This window comes from Myzus persicae, unplaced genomic scaffold, assembly GCF_001856785.1.
Source record: "Myzus persicae strain clone G006 unplaced genomic scaffold, MPER_G0061.0, whole genome shotgun sequence".
In the NCBI taxonomy this organism is placed as follows: Eukaryota; Metazoa; Arthropoda; class Insecta; order Hemiptera; family Aphididae; genus Myzus; species Myzus persicae.
Window position 1 is genome coordinate 160,228 of NW_019103697.1, and position 21,371 is coordinate 181,598.

Consider the following 21,371-nt stretch of genomic DNA (forward strand, 5'->3'; position numbering starts at 1 on the left):
ATATAACTTTACATAATACAACGTGGATATTATACACTAAAATGGTTTATTAAAACACAAATGCATAAAACTGGATTTCCGTTATAGAGAGCAGAACAAATGCAAACCATCTGTCCAATTAAAAGAGCATATTACACTTAACCCCCGCTGGCTGCCATTTTATTGTTCCGGATTTCGGAACCCTAATTTACAACAAACACTAGCCGTCTAAATATGAAAACCCTTCAGATTCCTTATGAGAGAACAATTCTCATGTTTAAATCGCTCAACTCAAATGTCTAAATATGTTTTTTATTAAGACACTTCACCATTGATTTGAAACCGAAAACAAAACTGATGATTGAATTATTGTGTAATATTTTTATTAATATATAATATGATCGTCGTTAGATATAGGTACATAATATACATGAGTATAACTGTATAAGCAAGCATATATGCTGCACTCTGCACCGATTACCAGCTATAAATATTATATTATATTGTTCAAAGCACGTTTAAAATAATTTAAACCTTGTTTCAAAATGTGTTATCTACCAGGTTTTCGGTCATCGTCCGCGGTCGATCTTCGACCAGAACTTTTAACACAGCCAGCCGACAGGCGTCTCCCACCAAACACCGTTCACCGCTGACAAGTCGCCTGAGTAAGTTGCCGGCGTGCTGGACGCAGTAGAAGTCACCGTGGTCCCGGTGGACGGCGATCAGCCCTTCGGCCACGCGTTCCATTGCGTCACCGTCGCCGCACTTTTTTCCTTCGTTTGCGGCGGTGGCGACGTCGTCGTCGATCAACCGGCTACAGAACTCGGTATACGCCTGACACGCGGCCACCGCCATGTCGTCCACGACCGCTACTGCCGCAGCCTTTAACAGGCAGCCACCCAAGTGGCCGACTACACTTTGGCGGGTCTGCCTTCTCTCTTTCGGACCACACGCTTCAAAGTACAACGCCGCCAGCGTCCGGCACAGCGACGGCACGTCGGCCGCAGACGCCGACCACTTGTCGATAGCGTAGTCCACGAACAACACGCCCAAGCCGGCGTCAACTTCGCGGACGGCCGTTTCAAAACACTCGTGCAATCGGCCCGCGTAATGGCACAACTCGTTACGCTTTATTAACGGTGACAACACCTGCAACAGTCGACGGCATCGTTGTACAGGTACCATCATGAATTCGCCAAAGTAGGCATACTCACTGCAATGGTAAATTATAAGATAAGTTACTCCAGCACTGCTAAATACGAATTTAAATTTCAAAATGATTCAATATTATGTAGGTAGCTACTCATTTTTTACAGCCAAAAACAAATTGTGTACCCCCTCAAAAACATGTGAAAACACGAATTTCTTATGTCCATATGCAGCGATTAAGTTATATACTGACCCTCCACCACACAATCGTATAAAACTAAGTAGGTACATATGCTGAATAATTTCAAAATTCAAATTTATACTTGGCAGTGCTGAGGTAACGGACCTTGAACTACATAATATTAGAGAGTATTATATTACTATGTACCTGGAGCAGCCGATTGGGGAGGGGGGCATTTTTCCATTTTTTAAATATATACATATATATTGAAATATACAACATTTTAATTTAGAAAAATAATAGTTTTGAACAATCATGTATGTACTAAATCTACCTATATTTGTTGAATTCTCTACGAATGAAACACTAGACCTCACTGCGAATAACCTGTAAAATATTTAGGTACTATATACTACTATGTATCATAGTTCAAAACGTTATTCATGATATTCAACTCTACCACCGTCCACCGTCACATTTTTTTTTATAATGTACAAGACAAAACTATATACGACTTCAAGTTTAAAAATTCGAGGAAGGTCACCATTATTCCACCATCTCCTCTCCCACCACAAAAACGCTCTTAAGAAGCCAATAACCATCGTTTAACAAATACCACAGGTCCACATGATCGATTGCAATAATATGTGATATCTATAACAGTACATACCGCAGCGTCTAGATATAGGAATTTTCAATCAATAACATAAACCTAATGCAAATTGAAGGTTGTGTTATCAAAAATAACACGTGCGAATTTTCATCCATACGCTATCAGATTAATAAATAGTTCAAGCCCGACACTACATCGACCATTTTTTACTGACTTGGACCATGAAAATATATTTAGTATTGAGCTCAACGAGCCAGTCCAGCGGTTCAATACGCAGTGTATGGAGAAAACAGTAAATGAGCTTGGTCCCGTGTACCAAAATCCACAGTCCAAATGTGTATGGCCACCTAAACAGGCAGAATGTTCCACTATTAAGTTTAAATTAAATATTTATAGTCGTATTACTTTGGTAGGTACCATAATTTTTTAACATATTATTGCAATTGCACGTCTCTAGACAAATTCCAATGGACTACATCTACATGACTATAAATATATGACATCAGAAGTGGTGTATTATATTCTATATTTTTATAGTTTTAGACATAATATGTATTATACATTTATATCTTTGATTCTCGGTAGATAACCACTAACTGCTCGTAAATTATATACGCCCTACACTACGCATTATAATTTACACCATAAAGAAAGGCGTAGGTACCTACACTATATAATTATATTTTATATTGTTTAGTCAGTAAATAGTTGGTATACGGTACTGACTACTGGTATGAGTGGTACCTATATATATAAATAATTAAATTGTTTTTTACCTCGAGCGGATGGTTGAGAACATATTGCAGGGCTTTTTATTACCTATCGAGTATAAAAATAACTTTTTAATAACCATATAATGGTACTGTTCTTGCAGACATCCAGGAAATTATATTTCCGCATTTTTAATATATACTAGGGGGAAATAATACTGTTTCGGTACACTATTAGGTACTTCATTAGATTTTTAAATAAAAGCAGCAGAATCTTGAACACAATGCATTACATAATATTTCCTAATACATTCGCAATTTTAACAACTGTGTTGCATAATTAAAGCGTTTTGAACTCCATGTTAATGTTGATAACACAACATTAGCTAATATAACTAATAAGTAAATAATAACGATTCAAAATATTATATATAGATAGGTAGGTACCTATACATATATATTATGTTAAATCAATGTAATTAAATATAATTTGTATGTGGTATTAAAAAAAAATTGTTTAGTTGGAAGTTGGAACTCGTAATCAGACTGGAGCTTATACACCTATTGGCTGGCTATTGATCATTACTTTTATTTGAATATATATTTTGAAAATCAGTATATATAATACTTACTTCATAAGTCATAAATCAATATACTAATATTATAAATGTCAAAGTCAGCCTGTCTGTCTGTCTGTTCAGTTTTCAAGCCGCTGAACCAGTTTTGACGAATTTCGTTATAGAAATAGATGGGACCTTGTAGAAAAACAGAAGCTACTTTTTGTCTTGAAACTTTATTGTGATGAGGGGATGAAATAGAGGATGGTGAAATATGGAAATATAATTAATTTTTTTTTATTTTATTAATGGTTGCCATTGGTTACAAATTATAAACCCTAATAACAATACAAATTATAGAAGGAATTATTATTTTTTATAAGTGACATTCCTAATTTACAAACGTTAACTCTCCGTCGCCGTTCTTTGGGTTAAAAAGAGTATAAGATGGTGATAATATCCTTTACACCCCCAAAAGACAAAAACCATCAGACAAGCGATAACCTATTAGATCCAATCCTAAATAGGTTAGATTAAGTAAAAACAATATACTTGGTTATATCTTTGAAACTTACGTATCTCGCGAGGTTTACAATCCATCGCAGGTGGATTGTCTACCTGATAATATAATGCCCGCATTAATCACAATACTTAAATTCTTATCAACTCAGTGGCCCAGCAAGTCTATACATAGGGGGTTTTGGGAATTTTTTAATGAACTTTTTTTGACCAAAGATATCTAAGATAGTAAGACCTAAACAAGGTGACTATTTTAATTAATCAATTTGCATTGAAATCATTACAAAACAAAATTGAATGACAGGCAACAGTACACGTTTTTAATTTCCAATTCTATGGCACAATATTTTTTCTGATAATTGCAGTACATGAAAATCGATCGAAAGTCGATAGGACCAATTAGTTATTTATCTATACCGAAATAACTTTTAAAGTTATAAGTATTTATATTTGAGATAAGCGGAGCTTACTGCCGAGTGGCACACTGGCACGAGTATACCTATACATTGCAATAATATGTTGATCTACTAAACAATTCCACTCATCAAAAAATATTTAAAAAATCGTAAATAATTTTAGGTAAAGTGACCATTTACTTTTAAATAATCACTTCGTATACCCAGATGGCCAGATATAACACTATAACAATACTACCTTTTTATTGTTTTACAACCTTAGCTATCATCGGTGACTCCACCAATCTGTGACACATTAAAGTTTTGAACAGTTCCAGCAATTCTTTGACGCCTATGTTGATTGATATGTGACCATAATCTAAGAGGGAGTTTATAGTACCTTGAAGAATATATCTTTTCAGGTACATAGCCTTCTTAAACAGCAGAAATAATATCTCTTTCAAGCAATCTCTTTCGGTTTCCACACAACTGTTGTCCATTCGTCGTATTAAAGCGTTAATGAATGTTTCGTCTACATATGGCATTAGTTTTTCTTCATCAAAGCCATTTAAATTCAAAAATGACAAAAATACCTTGTAAACCGGATATAGCTGCTTCAATTCCCACAACATTTCAGTGTTGATTTCGCCATCGGCTGTATACGAATACAGTGGTAAATGCCGAAATACGTTTTCAACAAACATTTCTTAATTTAAAAAAAAAAACAAACAAATATAAATTTGTGAACGAATCAAACACTTCATATTTTAACATGATTGATGAAGCATTCAACTTCATTTAAAAATACAATTATTTCTTTAAATACAAATTATAATAATAAATTCACCACATATTGTTTTATATATTTCGGACTGATACGAGCTGTCGTTTAATTTATCATCAACCCATAATGTGTATAATTTATTCAAAGTGTTAAGTTTATATTTCAAGTCTTCGCCATCAATGGCCGTGGGTACAGGGAAGTATTTTGAACATGAGTGTAGCATATGTACCACAATCAAAGATGCATCTATATCATCCACATAACAGTATGCCATAATGTATTAATTTAAATCTTCAAATTTTAGATTAGCTTTAAAATAAATATCTATTTGTTATAAATGAGTTATTAAAAAATCCCTTATTTATTTTTGAACATTACTATTGCTATTACTATTAATGTTACTATAGCTATATAATAAGTATATTAATAGTAATATAATTGTGTTTGGAAAAATAAATGCACCTGAAATCCTAGCAAATGCTGCTGGCCAAAAGCTGCAGGTCGAAAAGAATGATGAAGGTACTTGTTGGCTAGTAATAAATGACGCTGTATTCGTCATCAGGGCAATTTTCAAATGTATAGGTCTCCGAAATTTGTTGATTTAGCTTCACTACCAATTCTGTGTTCAACGAACATCGATAACATCGCGGTGTTACACACATCGTACAAAGATACATGTAATATAATTTGTCGATAAGACTACGGACGCACTCGGGCTACGAAAAAGGTAAAAATTAAAAACGGGACGCACTCGGGATATCCCCACGGGGTGTGAGGGGCGGGAAAACATTACCCAGCTGTATATAATGCCTAATACAAATATTATAATATCCAACTTATAGGCGCAGTACACGCTCACTACATATATTATGCACAAAAAAAATACAATAATAATAACAATAATAATGGCCCGGACAGGCTACAATTACAATAATAATAATTACCTAATGACAAACTCCAAACATGTGAGTTTGTCTACGTAAATGATTAAATGAAACATCAAATAATAATAATTTGACCTGATCTACAAGCTCTAGAGGAAGGCGTTGGCTCCAAGCTGGTAAGTCTTCTCCCTTCTCGATAACCCTGGTACACTGGTATAATAATAGGTATACGGCGGGCAGCACAGGCAAAATAAGTTGAACTGGACTGCGGTCTGATATCGGCACTTACTAGTCGTGCACGACTGCGGCGAAACGCGTCAGGCCTCAACTATCTCGGGACTTACGACAATTGCTGCGTACAATTAGCACAAGATGGCATACGCTCACAACACCCAGAATTTCGTGGTGAAGCGAGGTTGTGGCGGACGCGACGTTGCGTCTAGCTCGACCGCTGGAAAAAGACAACTTAACGAACGCCGGCGGCCTCTGCCTGCAGTAAGTACGCAGCGGCAAACAACCGGGCGCTGGACAACAGCGGAGAGGGTAAACCCCCTCGCGAGCGTGCTGTGTCCGATACACCGCTGGGAGGAAGTATGACGAAACGTTGGTGACGCGAAAACGAGGTCCGTGTTCGAACAATGACGCTAATATACTACAGTGTAATTTAACCGAACGTTATTTTTACCGGCGTTCTGCAAAAACTCACCAAAGATAGAGGACCAAAGCGCAGTTTCAGTAAGTGTCGAAAGTGAGACAGCTCCACTTATGGCCAATGATACCGTCGTCAAGTGGCGACGCCACGACTCCAAAATCCGAGGCAATCGATTCCACTCGGGATCCGTAGTTCGGGCCACTTGGCGACGGAGTGAACTTCATCCAGCTAATGAACCAGTTTATGAAAGCTTTCAGGAGGCGAGCTTTACAGGGGCGAAGACGCAGCTAAAGGGAAACGCCAGAGAGAAAATTTCCAATTTATCGAGTCACTAACCGCCGATTCTTGAATTAACGTCCCGCGGTAATCCAACATTGGCAGGATCGCTTGTCCATCGCCGTTACCGCCGATTCCGCAGCGCCAAATCTCGATTTGCTCGTTCCGTGTTCACTGGTTTCCGCTGTCGCCTGTCCGACGTCAGAGCTAGTTGTCACCGTCGACCGTCAATGAGCACGACATCAAGCACTAGCCGCCGCGGCCGTCTCGATCTGGCCTCGCCGGCTGGGCACGGTCGTCATGCATCTTATAGGTACATATAAACTGTACCTATATACATACTTGAATTGTAAATAATATATAGGTATAGTGCGGAACGCACTGACGCTCCCTCTTTCTACAAAATATGCGGACTTTTTATACATTTCACTATTTTTCATATAATATTATAAAGTACCTAGGTAAACCAACACCCACACATTTATTATAGGCATTCTTAAATCCTATAAGTACATCAAACATAAATAATAAATCACTAATTTTCAGTTTTCTGTTGAACGTTTTAATTAATTAAACAACAAAATATGTAGGTACCTGTAGGTAATATGAAGTGAGTACAAACACTATCATTGAATACCTATATGGTTAATATTTCAATTATTCTTACATGTCCGACCTATGCACTGCTCCATCTCATACCTACCCTCCGCACAGTATGGACAATGGAGCAGCGTATGTTCCACTGAGTCATCCGGCTCCTAGCAGTAATTACTGTGGGAATCAGCCGCCATGTCCCGACAGTCCTTGAGCTACGTGAAATAACATATTTCCGAGGAATCTAGGAAAAAAAATCCCCGGAAAAAAAATCCTCGGAATAAAAACCCCCGGATAAAAAATCCCCGGAAAATAAATCCACAGGAAAAAAAACCCCCGGAAAAAAAATCCCCCAAGATATACCTAACTGTTCTAAAATAATAATAATAATATACAATAATTTAAAAAAAATATAAAATTTGAATGATAACTATTATAATATTATCTTGATCACACAGCTAGATTACGCAAAAATTAAAAATAATTATGATAATAATGAACAAATCACATTGCGTATAAAATAAAAATAATATCTATTTACCTATATAATAAAAAGGTAATCAGTTCTCTTGAGTATGTTATTACTCACAGTCACAGCTGTCAAAAATTTCCCAAAGTAAATTTTGCAAACCTTACAAAGCAAACTTAGGGGATTTTTTTTCCGGGGGTTTTTTTTCCTGTGGATTTTTTTTCCGGGGACTTTTTATCCGGGGGTTTTTTTCTGGGGATTTTTTTCCGAATACCATTTCCGAGCCTTGACTGATTGGCTATAGTCAATTTGCACCAAAATGTATATAACATGTGTAATTTGCACCATTTTTTTAAAATGCGTTTGTAATTTGCACCATCCTCAGGTAGTAAGAAATAGGAATTTTAATTTGCGCCAAAATTAAAATCGATTATTTTTTTGATGGTATCTCGATAGTACTAACTTACGAGTTTGAGCGTATACACATATTGCTGTAAGTATATATAAAATCATATAATTATGAATATAAAAAAAGTTAGCCAATTAAAATAATTATATGTAAAATTTGAAAAAACAATATAATATTCCATAAAGATGTCTATAATCCTAATATAACTTTAGCTTAGATTTTAGTTAACAGCATTGTATGTACCTACTTAATTCTGTGATACTGGAAATTTTGGCAATATTTTCTTCTTCGTATTATACATATTACGTCTTAAATCAGAAATATCCTTAGTAGTAATAACATTGAAAACTGTTGAATTTTACACTACATTTCTTAAAATTTTAGCTGGTTTTTCATATGGTGATTCTCGTGCTTTTATTTTACACAGTTGATTTAATTTATGAACGTTTTTCGAATCGTGATTTATATGCACAATTTCATCGTGGACAATCGTCATATTTTCACATGTAGTAAACAATTTTGCTGAACATTTTCTCTGTGGAGTGTGGACAACGCCAACGAATTATATTTGTAGTTTTTGTCTTATATGCAAAATAAAAAGTATGGTTAATGTATTCTAAAATATCTTCCATTCTTCCCTGCGATTACTTTTAATTATCTTGACACCCATATTTTAAGAAAAAATTAAAAATTTCACTACAAAAATGTTACGTATTACGACAAGACGGAAAGACTAAATGTAGAGCTTAGTATTTGATCAAAATAATAAACTGTTATACATTATATATACATGTATAACTTGATTACGACCAATAATTGGACGTAAAAAGTCAAAATATTACCAGATAAGGTGAAAAATCCCGAAAAATTCTTGTCATTCTTGTCCATCTAACCTTGACGCAAATGAGGATATCGAAGTAGGTATAATCGAATATTCGATAATCCAACGATTAAATTATCATTTTAGTGCAAATTAAAAATTCTATTTTCGACTATCTGCAGTGGTGTAAATACATATCTTTAATTTGGAGAAAATTACAAACTCCAGACTGATTCACCCACCTCCGGATATCTGGAATCAACCTCCAGGCTCCAAGTCCAATATATTATATACCTGCACAATAAGGATCAGTAAATTTTATACACCTAGTAAAAACAGATTTATTTTATTGTGTGAAGATATAGATTAAATCTTCAAATAAGAATAATTTTGGTTGTCTAATAGGTACCTAATTGTTATATTAATTGTTGTACAATATTACTTCCACGTTTAAGTCACGTTTTAAGCGTGATATCATAAGATCACACCACCCAACGGACCGTATCATACATAATATGCGCAATATTTAGACAAAATTATACTTTTATTGAGTTCAATTTCTATATTTTCACACATAAAAAAATCAGTTTTAGATCCTGAGCGGAGCGATGAAATGACGTGTTTTTTGTCAGTCATCACCTTTTTGGGGCAGTAAAGTGCTTCGATATTTTCAACAGCATCTCGTGTGGGATGAAAATGAATCTATAGTTGGTACTTTGAGGGGTCAAAAGTAAAAATTCCCGATAGTTTTCAAAAGCCGCAGGAAAAACTAAAACAATTTCTGAAAAACAGGAATTTTTACAAAAAAAAGGTTTCTGACAAGATTGATTTTGGTTTTTGATTTAACTCAATAAAAAATACTGTAGATACATGAAATTGTCACTAAATGTTTATATCCACTTAATAATAATAATATATTAATTACCTAATACCAAAACGAGGAGCCAAAATGAAATTCATGTTTGAACCACCCTGTAACAACGCATTAAAAAAGTTTTTTAAAAAAAGCCTAAAACACGTCTTAACGAATTTATGGATATAATCTTATGGTTATTATAGTTCAAAAGCACGACAGATAGATGGCAGCAATAGCCAATAAAAATTACAATACCATGTCAGAGCACTTAATTTAAAAATTTTTTTAAGCAGAAACATTTTTTTTTATGTTTTCGAGTAATCTTTTTGTGAAATCACCCATCATAAAAACGATGGTGAAGCGGTAGGGTAGACATCGATTTGTTTAAATATTGTTTTAAAACAATTTAAATTTACAATATTTAATTTTTATTTTTAAAGTCAAATCATTTTTTCTTTAAAAACGGTGAGTAATTACCTCGAAACTATTATCATCTATTATTTTTGTAATAGGTAATTTTACTCAAAAATCCCAAAAAAAATGATTTTAGATGAAAGCCTTTCATGTATGTTACAAGCTGGTCCGAGAAACAAAACATAAAAAATTGCACTGACATCCTCTTATGAGGATACCATACCAGCATGCATTGCCTCCATCCTGCAAACAATAACATAAAATAATGTACTTTTTGAATAATTTGTTTAACTCTGTTATACTTAAATTCAAAGTGAATTGACCTATTACCAAATTTAGAAGTATGAATATTATCTAATACCTACTATCAAAAAACTTATCATTGACTTGACATTCTGAGTTCTGACTTTTAAATTTGGCAGTAGATCAATTCACTTTAAATTAAATGCATCAGAGTTAAATTAATTATTCAGAATATACTATTTGCTATGACATGCATAAGTACGGAGACAACATAATAATATGCAGGTATAGTGCCCTCTAAATGTATTACATCTAAATTGTGTACATCTCTGTTATTGAAGTCTGTTATCCGAAAAAAACAATAGCTGTATATATAATATTATACACTAGGTAGCCCATATTACTATAGAGATAAATACATAGGCCATAAGGTCTCAAGTCTGTATACCAATGTGAAGCGTCATGTTTGTGGTCTTTCAGTTTTCAGCATGTTTGAAATAACATTATTACTATGTTAGCATACTCTTAAGTGCAAGATTATTACTATAGTTGATAACATGATAATTCTTGTGGAAAAATCTTCATAAATAATCAGAAATGTACTAAAACTTAATTAAATTGCTTTTCTATTCCGTTTATAGAACAAGCCATTTCACTCTTGTTAGCAGGAACAAATGAAGAATATGTAGTAAAAATATAAGATCAACATAACTCTGGAAAAAAATAAAAGAAAACATTAAAACAAACAAGTGTAATGAAGAGATGGAACTGGACAAATGGAATAATAATGTAACTGTTTCAGTTTTCAATGTTCAATAATCATTAATTTAATTTAATGCATTAGATTATAAAAAATAATACTAACTCATAGATTGAAATGCATTAAATAACACAAAATAGTTATAAAATAAAGTAATAAATATTATTTATTTTGTTTTATACAAAAAAAATATATATATATAGTTATTTAATAGTACAAAATAAAATACATAATTAGGATTGAAAATTATTACCTTATATTAGATCTTACTAATTAATAAAACTAATAAGACATAAGACTATAATAAATTTAATAGAAAAAATAATGGATTACAACTATTTTATAAATAGCTGACCTGGTAATTTTAATGATGACTTCAAAAATGTAAAAAAAAAAAGTTTCCAGAACTGAAAACATGTAAAAATGTGTTTGGTTGAAAATTAAGATATGTTAGTCTGTACTATACACATTCCATACTTACCGAAGTTACTAAATATTGTAATGATAAGAATAGTTCAAAAAAGAAAATAAGAATCGTTAACTTTAATAACCACAAATCATAAAAAAATATTTGTTGTAGTTCATTAGAGTAACACATTCAAGTAACACCGTCATCACTTCCATTTGTTTAAAATGTTTCAGCTGCTAAATAAACTAATATCATTACAAAAATTAAAACAAATTGATATACCTAAATATAAAAATGTAGAAACATTTGTTGTGAAAAAATATCTTTTGCCGTATACTCAGCTTAATATCGCAGCTTACTTCATTTTTTTAAAACTTACTAAGGGCGTTATTATTAGAGTTAACAATCATAAACCATAAATTAGTAACTATAAATAAGATAATTTACTAAATTACATTATACCGCCCTAATTATCGAAGTTATGTACACAAATGAATGACAGTAAATCATTGTTTTACTTTTTTTTTTAAATATTTACAATTTTATTATATAATTTAGTCAAAAATTCACGACTTGACAGCATCCTTTTTATTAGAATCATCAGAACTAACAGATTTGTCTTCTTTTTCATCTAAAACAAATATTTAAGATATTATTTAACACAATATATTTAAGCATTAATATAACAAACTTAAAACAAAATTGAGCCAATAAAATGAATGCACTTTGGGGACTCACCCTAAATAGTAAATACAACACTGCCTATACTTGAAGGTTGTACAGACCAGAGCAACATAATTTCATAAAACTATATAAGAGAACATAACTTTATTAAAAACTTGCAGAACCTACCCATCCATCCATTTAAAATTTTAAAAATCTGGAAGTAACTGATTTTGGAGAACATAATTGTTCACGCCACTGTAAGCAACTTTATTCTATTAAATTAATTATTATCTGTGTTAAAAATTAAACAAAAGGTCAACACATAAGTAATATAAAAAATATCTCAATATGTGTACGTACATTTTATTAAACTCTAAACAAATAATGGACATTAATTAGACAAATTAAATAGAACCATTTAAAGGGAAATATTTAGCAGTTATTTATGAAAAGCACTTAGCAACCTTCATACAGGACCTTGTGTTGGAACATTAAATAGTTAATATTTTAGAAAATTTATTTTTGGCTAAAAACTTGAGTGTACATTCTTTTACACAGATTTGTTTTTATGAAATTTAAATTTAAAACGTCACAGTAGTTCCACATTTAAACTTAAATGATTGACGTATACAATGGGAATATAAAATTGGCATTTAGCCACTGTAGTTTGATACTACATTTTTGTTTATGTTGCGGGTCAAAAAATAATTACCTTTTAGAATATTAAATTCAGGTTCATCTACTTCCATCCTATTAGAGTCCAAACGTGCTTGTTTTCGAGCAGGTGTAACCGTTTTATAAGATCTAAAACAAAAATAATATAATATAATACATAGAATATTATAATAGTAAAATAAAACAGACTACAGTACCTGTTATCTTTTCGGCCACCACCCCCTACTCCAGGAGCCATTCCTTCATCCTCACTATCGCTAAACTCATTATCAGGTGCAATTCGTTTGTCTGTAATGGACTGAGGATTCCTTTCATCAGGGTTAACATTATCTTCATCTTCAGACTCATTACGTACACCGTCTTCAGGAATAGCTAATAATAAAAATAAGTATTAAATAGTAAATAGATCATTCAAAATGTAAATATTTGTATTACGAAATAAATCATTTAATTAAAATTGTGAGTATGATAAAATTTACCTTGGACTTGAACTCCTGGGGCGTGAGGTAGCATTCGTAAGTTTTCGAACAGTCGGTTTTTAATTTTTTCTAAATACTCGGTTGCATTTGTATTGGTCATATTTGAAGGACTAATATGAAGTTTGAAATCGGGCCCAAAGTATTCAAAATAATCATTGTACGGCAATTCATTAGCAATTTCAGCTCCTAATGCCACAGCTGTCTCATATGTCCAACATCGAGATACATTTCGGATAGTATAACCACCTCCACCAACCATAAGAAAAGGTAAGCCATAACGTTTCACAAATTCAACACATTTACCATGACCTAAAAATGTTAATTAAGTTTTTTAATTTTAAATAAATTAATTAATTAATATGAAACTATCATACCTTTAACAGTTAGATTAAAGCATCCAAGTCTGTCTCCTGTAAGTGAATCTGCTCCACATTGTAATACAACTGCACTAGGTTGGAACGTCTCCATTACTTTAGTAATTATTGGTACGAATATTGATTCATAACTATCATCATCCATTCCATCTCTTAGCGGAATGTTAACGGCATAGTATTTTCCTTTTCCGGCACCAATGTCCTAAAATGAAAAAAACATTTTAATATTGTAATCAAATAATTTATTTAGCAGGCAGCAAATTTTTTTTTTTTAATCATGATGTATATTAAACTCTTATATATTGTGATAACTGATAAAAGTCTTTAGAAGACAAATAAATTAGAAATTGCATAATACAAAAAAAAAAACCAAAATTAATTTTATATATAATCTACTAAATTATTTAATTACATGCAGAAATCTAAAGAACTACAAACATTATCATTAAGAAAATATTTACGAGGCCACATAAAACTAATCCATAATGACAGATCAATTATTTTACTATTCATTAACTTACTCTGAGATCACCAGTACCAGGAAAATATTCGCCATATTTATGGAATGAAACTGTCATAACTCTATCGGTAGTGTAAAATGCTTCTTCCACACCATCACCATGATGGACATCAATATCAATGTACAATACTCGTTGATGATATTTAAGCAATTCTAATATACCAAGTACGATGTCATTAACATAACAGAAGCCACTGGCTTCAGATTTTTTTGCGTGATGGAGACCACCTCCCCAATTGATACAAATATCTGCAGATTGCTTATTTAACTTAACAGCTGCTGCTACTGAACCACCCGCAGATAGCTGACAAAATTCATACAAACCGTCAAAAACTGGACAATCTTCACCCACATTGACTAAAAATGGAAATTTAAAAAAAGGATAGGACCGTTTTAGTTTATTTTTGTTTAATCAATATTTACAGATACATTTGATTAAAAGTGACAGTATACTTACATCTTTGCATTTGTTTGTTATAGTCGTTCATATTATCTGGACGAATACTTCGTAAAAATCGTATGTACTCATCACTATGAAACTTGGTCATTTCTTCAGCTGTTGCTTTATGAGGTCTCTAAATCATAAAAATTGATTTTATTAGTAAATTACTACACTAAAATATATCAAACTTACATATATTTCCATTTTTCGGTATAAACCGTAATTTAAAAGTAAATTATGAGTCATTCGAATCCTATGTGGTTTCATAGGATGACCTTGTCCATAATAATAGTTTCCTATATCACCTGTAAAAAATATATAATAGTAAATTACATTGAAAAGCTTTTTGAAATTGATATAAAAAGTATCCTATCGATTAAAAGCAACCATAGGCAATAGATCTTTAATGCAATTTTAATTACTCAACTACCTTATACAGTACTTGAGTATTCAGCTGAGTGATATTTATAAATATCTGAGGAAGATTATGTATTATATTATACACATTATATTAAGTTACATTTTTATATTTTAAGAACTCACAAGAATTCACATATTTTTGTACATAATATAATCTTACCTTGAAACTTTTAAAAAATTTATCATTTATTGAATATGCACCTGATTGGTGTATTGTGTATGTACAAGTGTTAAGTTAACAGATCATATAGGAAATTAACTAAACAATGTTGTACCTAATTTATAATACTACAACAATAATTATTTTAATAAATCAATGTATTATGAATCAAAACTGTTGTCATCATTGTACCTATTATTAAAAATTTAAATCACTTATTGAACTTCTGTCAAGATTGCTTGGTAATGAGTTAATTCAAAATATTGACCATTTTTAAATTATATTATGAATATAGTCATCAGTGGGGCACTCTATAGAATTATGTGGTATAAAACTATAAAATGACATGACTAAAATAATCTGTAAATTATTGTTGATACTTAATGGATGTAATATTGGTATCCTGGTGTCATGGTTAAGGTTAACATAACAAAAATGGGTAATAAATCAATTTTTTTGGTTATAACTGGTATAAAGTGATCAACATTTGATAAGTATAAGGCTTAGAAAGAACCTTATGTTACTAATATTATAAGCAAACAATACATAACATATTCTGATTTGATAATTTATTTCAGTATTTTATGAAAGATAAACACCAACCCTAATGATTATAGTCAGGGACGCCCGGAAAGGGGGGCCAGTGGGGGCCATTGCCCCCACTGAGATTTTTTGTGTCAGTTACAAAATTAGAAGTTTTTTTACATAAAGCTGGTCTTAGGTATTTAGAGACTATGCGACAATCCTTGTATCTAACAAGTCATATAAAAGCAGCATGTCGTAGACGAAAATAGAAACCTTTTGACAGACATTATTATTATTACATTTATCGTATTCTGGGTAATGTGTTCAGCTATCATGGGTAGAAATGTGCAATAACTATATATAAATCATTATCAAACGATTAACGAAATATTGTGTTTTCCAAGTCCACGTATTGTTGAGTGTTGACCGTTGTTAGCGTTGTTGCCCTACAATTTACAAATTAACCAATTTTTAAGTTAAAATAATAAAAAAATTCGTTAAGAAGTGCAAATATGGATTCAGTTCCTAAAAAGAAGAAAATGAAGACACTTGACTCCTATTTTTCAAATGATAAAACAAAAAAAGTAAGCTCTTATATTGGATTATTTATATTTAATTTCTTGCTAATATTTTATTAAAATTACATTCTACCATCATAACAAATTTAATGTTTTTGGGAGTTAAATTAATTACTTTAATACTAAAAGAATGCATTTTTTCAGTTAATACAACTTACACAAAATAAAATTGTTTTTTGTTTAAATTTTATTATGTTTTTTCTTAGAAATATTAGAAATAATAGGGTCATTGCTGTAATTTTATATTTACTTAAATTAGTTTTGATTTTTAAAAAATTATAAACTATACTATTACTAAATATGAGTAGATGAAAGTGTAGCGGTAAATCTTCCCATAAGTATTTAGGTACTTACAATTTTTTGCCCCCCCCCCCCTTGAGCTACATTGCTGCGGGCGTCCCTGATTATAGTATTTTAAGACAAGACAATTAAAGATAATCCCAATAGATATATATTTACATTATGTTACGTATTCAAATATCAGAGTTTAGTAAAAATTAACTAGGTACAAATAGTTAAATACTATTTAAAAAAGTACTTATGATTAAAAATATAAAATTGTTTTTAAAAATGCACCTAGATAAATTAGATAGTTGGGTATGCGTGGGCAAATTAAAAAAAAATCAATTCATAGAACTTATAAACATATAATGAGTAATAATCATTTGTTTGGATGCCTCACAAAATGCTATAAGTACCTACCTAAATTAAGTTTTTTTTTATTTTAATTTAGGTAATGATGTACCTAGGTATGTTTAAAATATCTCAGATCTATAAAAAAAAATCAATAGTCTAAATATATTTTTATTTAATGTTCTTGTTCAATAGTTTTATTAAAAATGAACAGATATAAGGAATTAATTAAAACATCACTCTACTTTAACTATATAAATTATAGTCATGAATCAATTAAGCAAATAAAAGTACCTACAACAAAATAAACATATTTAGGTATAGTCTAAAGATTAATTTATTTTGCATTATTTACTTGTTATGTTTGTAAGTCAAAACTATGAGTATTTGCTAACAATTTATTAGCAGTACCTACATAAATATAATAGATATTTGAAGAACTATAACAAAATAATGATCTTAGTTTAAATAAATATTATAAATAGTTTTGAAATTTATATTTTGCCATATGTGCTGAGGTAGTCTTAATGAAATTTTAATTTGTTATAAGTATTATATATTATACACAAAGAAAGTTTAGTTCTTAACAAAATGTGTAGGTATAAAAGTTAAATTTCAGAATTTTTATTTAACATAATTTACCTAATTTGTATACATAATAAATATGGCCTTAATTAATTATTTAATCAACTAAATTATATTTAATTACTTGTTATCTTTATATAGAGTAATTAAAGTCATTAACAATTATTAACTAGTTTATTTGGAATCGTTTATACTAGAGATTTTTACACAAAGTAGGTACCATACAATTGAAGATTTTGACTAAAACAAAAAAGCACACATATTATGTGTACGTATTTATTCTGTGTGCATAGAAATACTTAAGGTAACAATGATAGTGAACAAACAGATACCTAACTAAAACAATTTAGTAAACAGCTTTGTTAGTACCTCATTGTGATTTGCTTGATTACAACACACAACAGAGACAGTCTCTAATAGACAAATATGTCATCCAGAAGTACAGGACAGAATTTAAAAAGAAGAAAACTACAGCAGACTATGAGCATAACTATGGTTTTCTCATTGTATGCAGGTTGTGCGGAGACAATTCACAGAGCCGGGGAAACTATCTGGAACTACCTATAACTGACTAGACACCAAAACCAGGGACGTCTTAGTTGTTGCTGGAGTGTCAGAAGCATTGGACGGTGACAGCCAAGGGCACACAACAGATTTAACAACGATTTAAACGATACTCACTGTCGTAATAATAACAGACTCTTTTCTTGAAAGGAGTGATTGACATTGCGGCGTCCTAGGTCTGCTCGGTGAGTTAGGAAGTTGTTGGAGTTAGCGGTGTGTGTGCGTGTGGCGTTCGGCTAACTGGGGGCCCCCCCCAAAAAAAGCGCGGGCCGACGACGGACTGGTGTTGCGATTTCGGCGACACGTCTTCTCCGTCAACAATACATGCGTGCGACCAACGGCGAACTGGTATCGGCGGGGTTACTCGTTGCGCACGAACAACCGTTGAAGAATAAACCGTGGGAACCGAAAGAAATTAAAAAACACGAATAAAAAATTAAAATTCCCAAAAACCGTCGGCGCCGCTAATGATGCACGGGCGGGTTGTGCGGAACAGTGAAGTGATAAAATTAAATTTAAAAAACAGTCGGCGTCGGCATAGACCGGGAAATTATTATTGTTATTTACTATTTACTATATAGAACATCGCCGCATACGCGAGTCGGAAACGTAAAAAACGCACCGTACATTTTGAGCAGCTAATGTGTTCGGAGCCAATCGCGAATGGCCAGTAAACAAACAAACGCCATTGAGATAAACAGTGCGGCCGCCGGGCCGACAATCAGGTCCGGAGCCGTGGCAGCTGCAATTTTGAAGCTTTTGCAGCTGCCACGGCCACATTCAGTTGGCCACCGTGGTCAACCATGTGTTCCTTATCTGGGCCCGAGGTCGTCACCGTCTCAGGTTATTCGTCGTGATAAGAACAGAATAAAAAATTAAAAACGGATGCGGATTACGGATTACGGGATACGAGTACGACGACTTTTCCCAATTTCACACCATTTGTACACTGGGGTGACTTCGAAATGTGGTACGAAGCCTTACCGTCCGCCATCATCGTGTACGTGCTGTTGAGCGTACCCGACGCGTTCAACTCCCTCTCAAATAAATTGATATACAAGAATGTGAGTATCTGTTTGTTTAAAAAAATTTTTAGGTGTCAGGAAGAATTAATATAATATCGTAATTCAAAGAATAGATAAATAAATGGAGTAATCCTATCGGTCACTGTCTTAGACGTAATCTGGGGTAAATTCTTGGGAGGTAGTCTGTGGTATAACTAAAAATCTATAAGGTAAAACACAATAATAAATATAGTGAGTGGTGACATTTGCATAATGACTACCTATTATGGCTTTAAATCTATAAGTTCATATTTTTTTTAGAAACAAATTTTAAGTATTTTATAATTGTTAAAAAGTAAAAATCCTTTGAAAACTACTTAAATGTTTTTTGGCTATCTCAAACTAACTTATCATTCATAATAAAGACATTTTCAAATTATTCCATTTATTATTCTAGGTTTACAGACGTGATATTAGTCAACCTTGGCTTCAAAGATATTATGCCAGAGACTGGGAATTAACTGGTGATCCCTACAAAGCACAAGTAATATACACTTCTTTATTTTAATTCAAAATTTAATGATCCTAAACTTTACTTAATGGTAATTTGATTTAAGGGCCTTGAAAGTTTACCCAGTAAGCCTACCGTTACTGGAATTGATTGGCATAAATATGGAAAAGGACCAAATCACTCATTCTATGGAACTAAAATTTAATAATGTATGAATTGTAGCTATAATAAATATTTTAGAAAGTTGTTAATGGAAATTGTGAAACCATATATCTTGCTAATTATAATTAATAAATATGTAACATAATATCTAAATATATACTTGGTGTATTTTAATAGTTTATTTTTTTTTCCTTTTATTTCATTAAGTTTATTTATTGGTGTAATATGAATCATATAATTAAAATTGATAATCAATACCTAGCAATAATGTACTTATATAAGATTTATACATTTTATACATTTTTAATTTCTTATTCCAAATCAAAATATTTTCCCAAATAATTTGGATAGTAAATATCAAATTTTGGAAGAATAATTTATGACATTTAAGGATTTAAAGTTTAAATAAACTAAATGAAGTGGTACCATATAAAATCCACTAATCTGTTTGCTAAACTTGTAACCATAATTAGTTTCAAAATAGTTGAAAAATGATATTAATATTATCTAAAAATCATATAGATATATCTTTATTCTCTTAAAGATGAGGGAAAAACCTTTACTTAATACAAAAATAATCAATGAACGTCAAAATATGCATACAATATATTATGATGTATAAGATGAAAAATGAATAATAATTGTAAAAAAAGGAACACATATTAAAAGCATCATAAAGATAAAATTATTATTTTATTATTTAGTAAATGTTAAAAATATTATTAGGGTAGGTATTTAAATTATAGTTACAATAATAATTGAAAATTAAAATATATATGAAATGGAGAAATGGAGAGAAATTTCTCTTAGAAACTTAGAACATTTTGATATATTCCCTAACCCCTGAAATATCTTCATAAAAAATGTTATTTTGAACCATGTTGACACAATGTCCAGGTTTTTTATTCTTATGCAACTGCATAATATGATAGGTATATAAAACCTAAAAATGTAAACTAAAATAAACTGTTAATAACTCTTTTGAAACATGATTTAAATACGCATATCAAAATTGGAAATACTTCTAATATCAGCTGTTGTGTTGTTGAACAATTTTATTTTTATTTATCCTGTGGAAAAAATTATAATTATATTTTTTGTAATGATAAATTAACATTAATAGAACAATCACAAATTTATATATTATAATATATACTTTCATAATTACACTAATAAAATTATTATGTTGTTATTTATAGAATAATAGTATATTTTCCCACTTAAATAAAGATATCAATAATACAGTATATTTAACAAACTAATTATGCACAATGCTGATATTAAAAAATATATAAATTACTTTTAAAATTATCAAAAGAATTCCCATATTATTCTTTTTATTTGTCATTATACCACACAATCAAAATTATATTCTGCTTATTAAAAATCAAGTAGTCTAG

At 31.3% G+C, this 21,371-nt stretch overlaps 3 protein-coding genes across 3 annotated transcripts; 1 reads left to right on the plus strand and 2 right to left on the minus strand.

Moving 5' to 3' along the window:
* Positions 1-519: 519 nt before the first annotated feature.
* LOC111035045 lies at positions 520-5,161 on the minus strand. Its single transcript, XM_022316538.1, has 3 exons — positions 4,951-5,161; positions 4,382-4,809; positions 520-1,128 (listed from the first exon to the last, which is right to left on the minus strand). Exons 1-3 carry the CDS (start codon positions 5,159-5,161, stop codon positions 520-522), a joined length of 1,248 nt encoding a protein of 415 aa, XP_022172230.1.
* A 6,594-nt stretch (positions 5,162-11,755) lies between these two features.
* Positions 11,756-18,457, minus strand: LOC111035064 (histone deacetylase Rpd3). The gene is made up of 9 exons (XM_022316567.1): positions 18,412-18,457; positions 15,022-15,134; positions 14,845-14,962; positions 14,389-14,744; positions 13,868-14,069; positions 13,494-13,802; positions 13,212-13,386; positions 13,052-13,143; positions 11,756-12,304 (listed from the first exon to the last, which is right to left on the minus strand). Exons 1-9 carry the CDS (start codon positions 18,455-18,457, stop codon positions 12,240-12,242), a joined length of 1,476 nt encoding a protein of 491 aa, XP_022172259.1. The 3' UTR covers positions 11,756-12,239.
* Positions 18,458-19,142: 685 nt separating this feature from the next.
* On the plus strand, positions 19,143-20,147 carry LOC111035065. Its single transcript, XM_022316568.1, has 3 exons — positions 19,143-19,358; positions 19,756-19,842; positions 19,916-20,147. Exons 1-3 carry the CDS (start codon positions 19,260-19,262, stop codon positions 20,012-20,014), a joined length of 285 nt encoding a protein of 94 aa, XP_022172260.1. The 5' UTR covers positions 19,143-19,259; the 3' UTR covers positions 20,015-20,147.
* The last annotated feature ends 1,224 nt before the right edge of the window (positions 20,148-21,371 follow it).

Bases quoted from the DNA above. Each gene is read 5' to 3' on its own strand.
- LOC111035045 (XM_022316538.1), bottom strand. From the start codon at position 5,161: ATGGCATACTGTTATGTGGATGATATAGATGCATCTTTGATTGTGGTA. The intron at 4,810-4,950 runs GTGAATTTATTA...TTTTAAATTAAG, and splicing joins AATATATAAAACAATATGTG to AAATGTTTGTTGAAAACGTA. The intron at 1,129-4,381 runs GTTGTAAAACAA...CGACTGTTGCAG, and splicing joins AGTCACCGATGATAGCTAAG to GTGTTGTCACCGTTAATAAA.
- LOC111035064 (XM_022316567.1), bottom strand. From the start codon at position 18,457: ATGTCAATCACTCCTTTCAAGAAAAGAGTCTGTTATTATTACGACA. The intron at 13,387-13,493 runs GTAAATTTTATC...TTTTATTATTAG, and splicing joins CCCAGGAGTTCAAGTCCAAG to CTATTCCTGAAGACGGTGTA. The intron at 13,144-13,211 runs GTACTGTAGTCT...TTTTTGTTTTAG, and splicing joins GGTGGCCGAAAAGATAACAG to ATCTTATAAAACGGTTACAC.
- LOC111035065 (XM_022316568.1), top strand. From the start codon at position 19,260: ATGTGGTACGAAGCCTTACCGTCCGCCATCATCGTGTACGTGCTGTTG. The intron at 19,359-19,755 runs GTGAGTATCTGT...TTATTATTCTAG, and splicing joins ATAAATTGATATACAAGAAT to GTTTACAGACGTGATATTAG. The intron at 19,843-19,915 runs GTAATATACACT...ATTTGATTTAAG, and splicing joins GTGATCCCTACAAAGCACAA to GGCCTTGAAAGTTTACCCAG.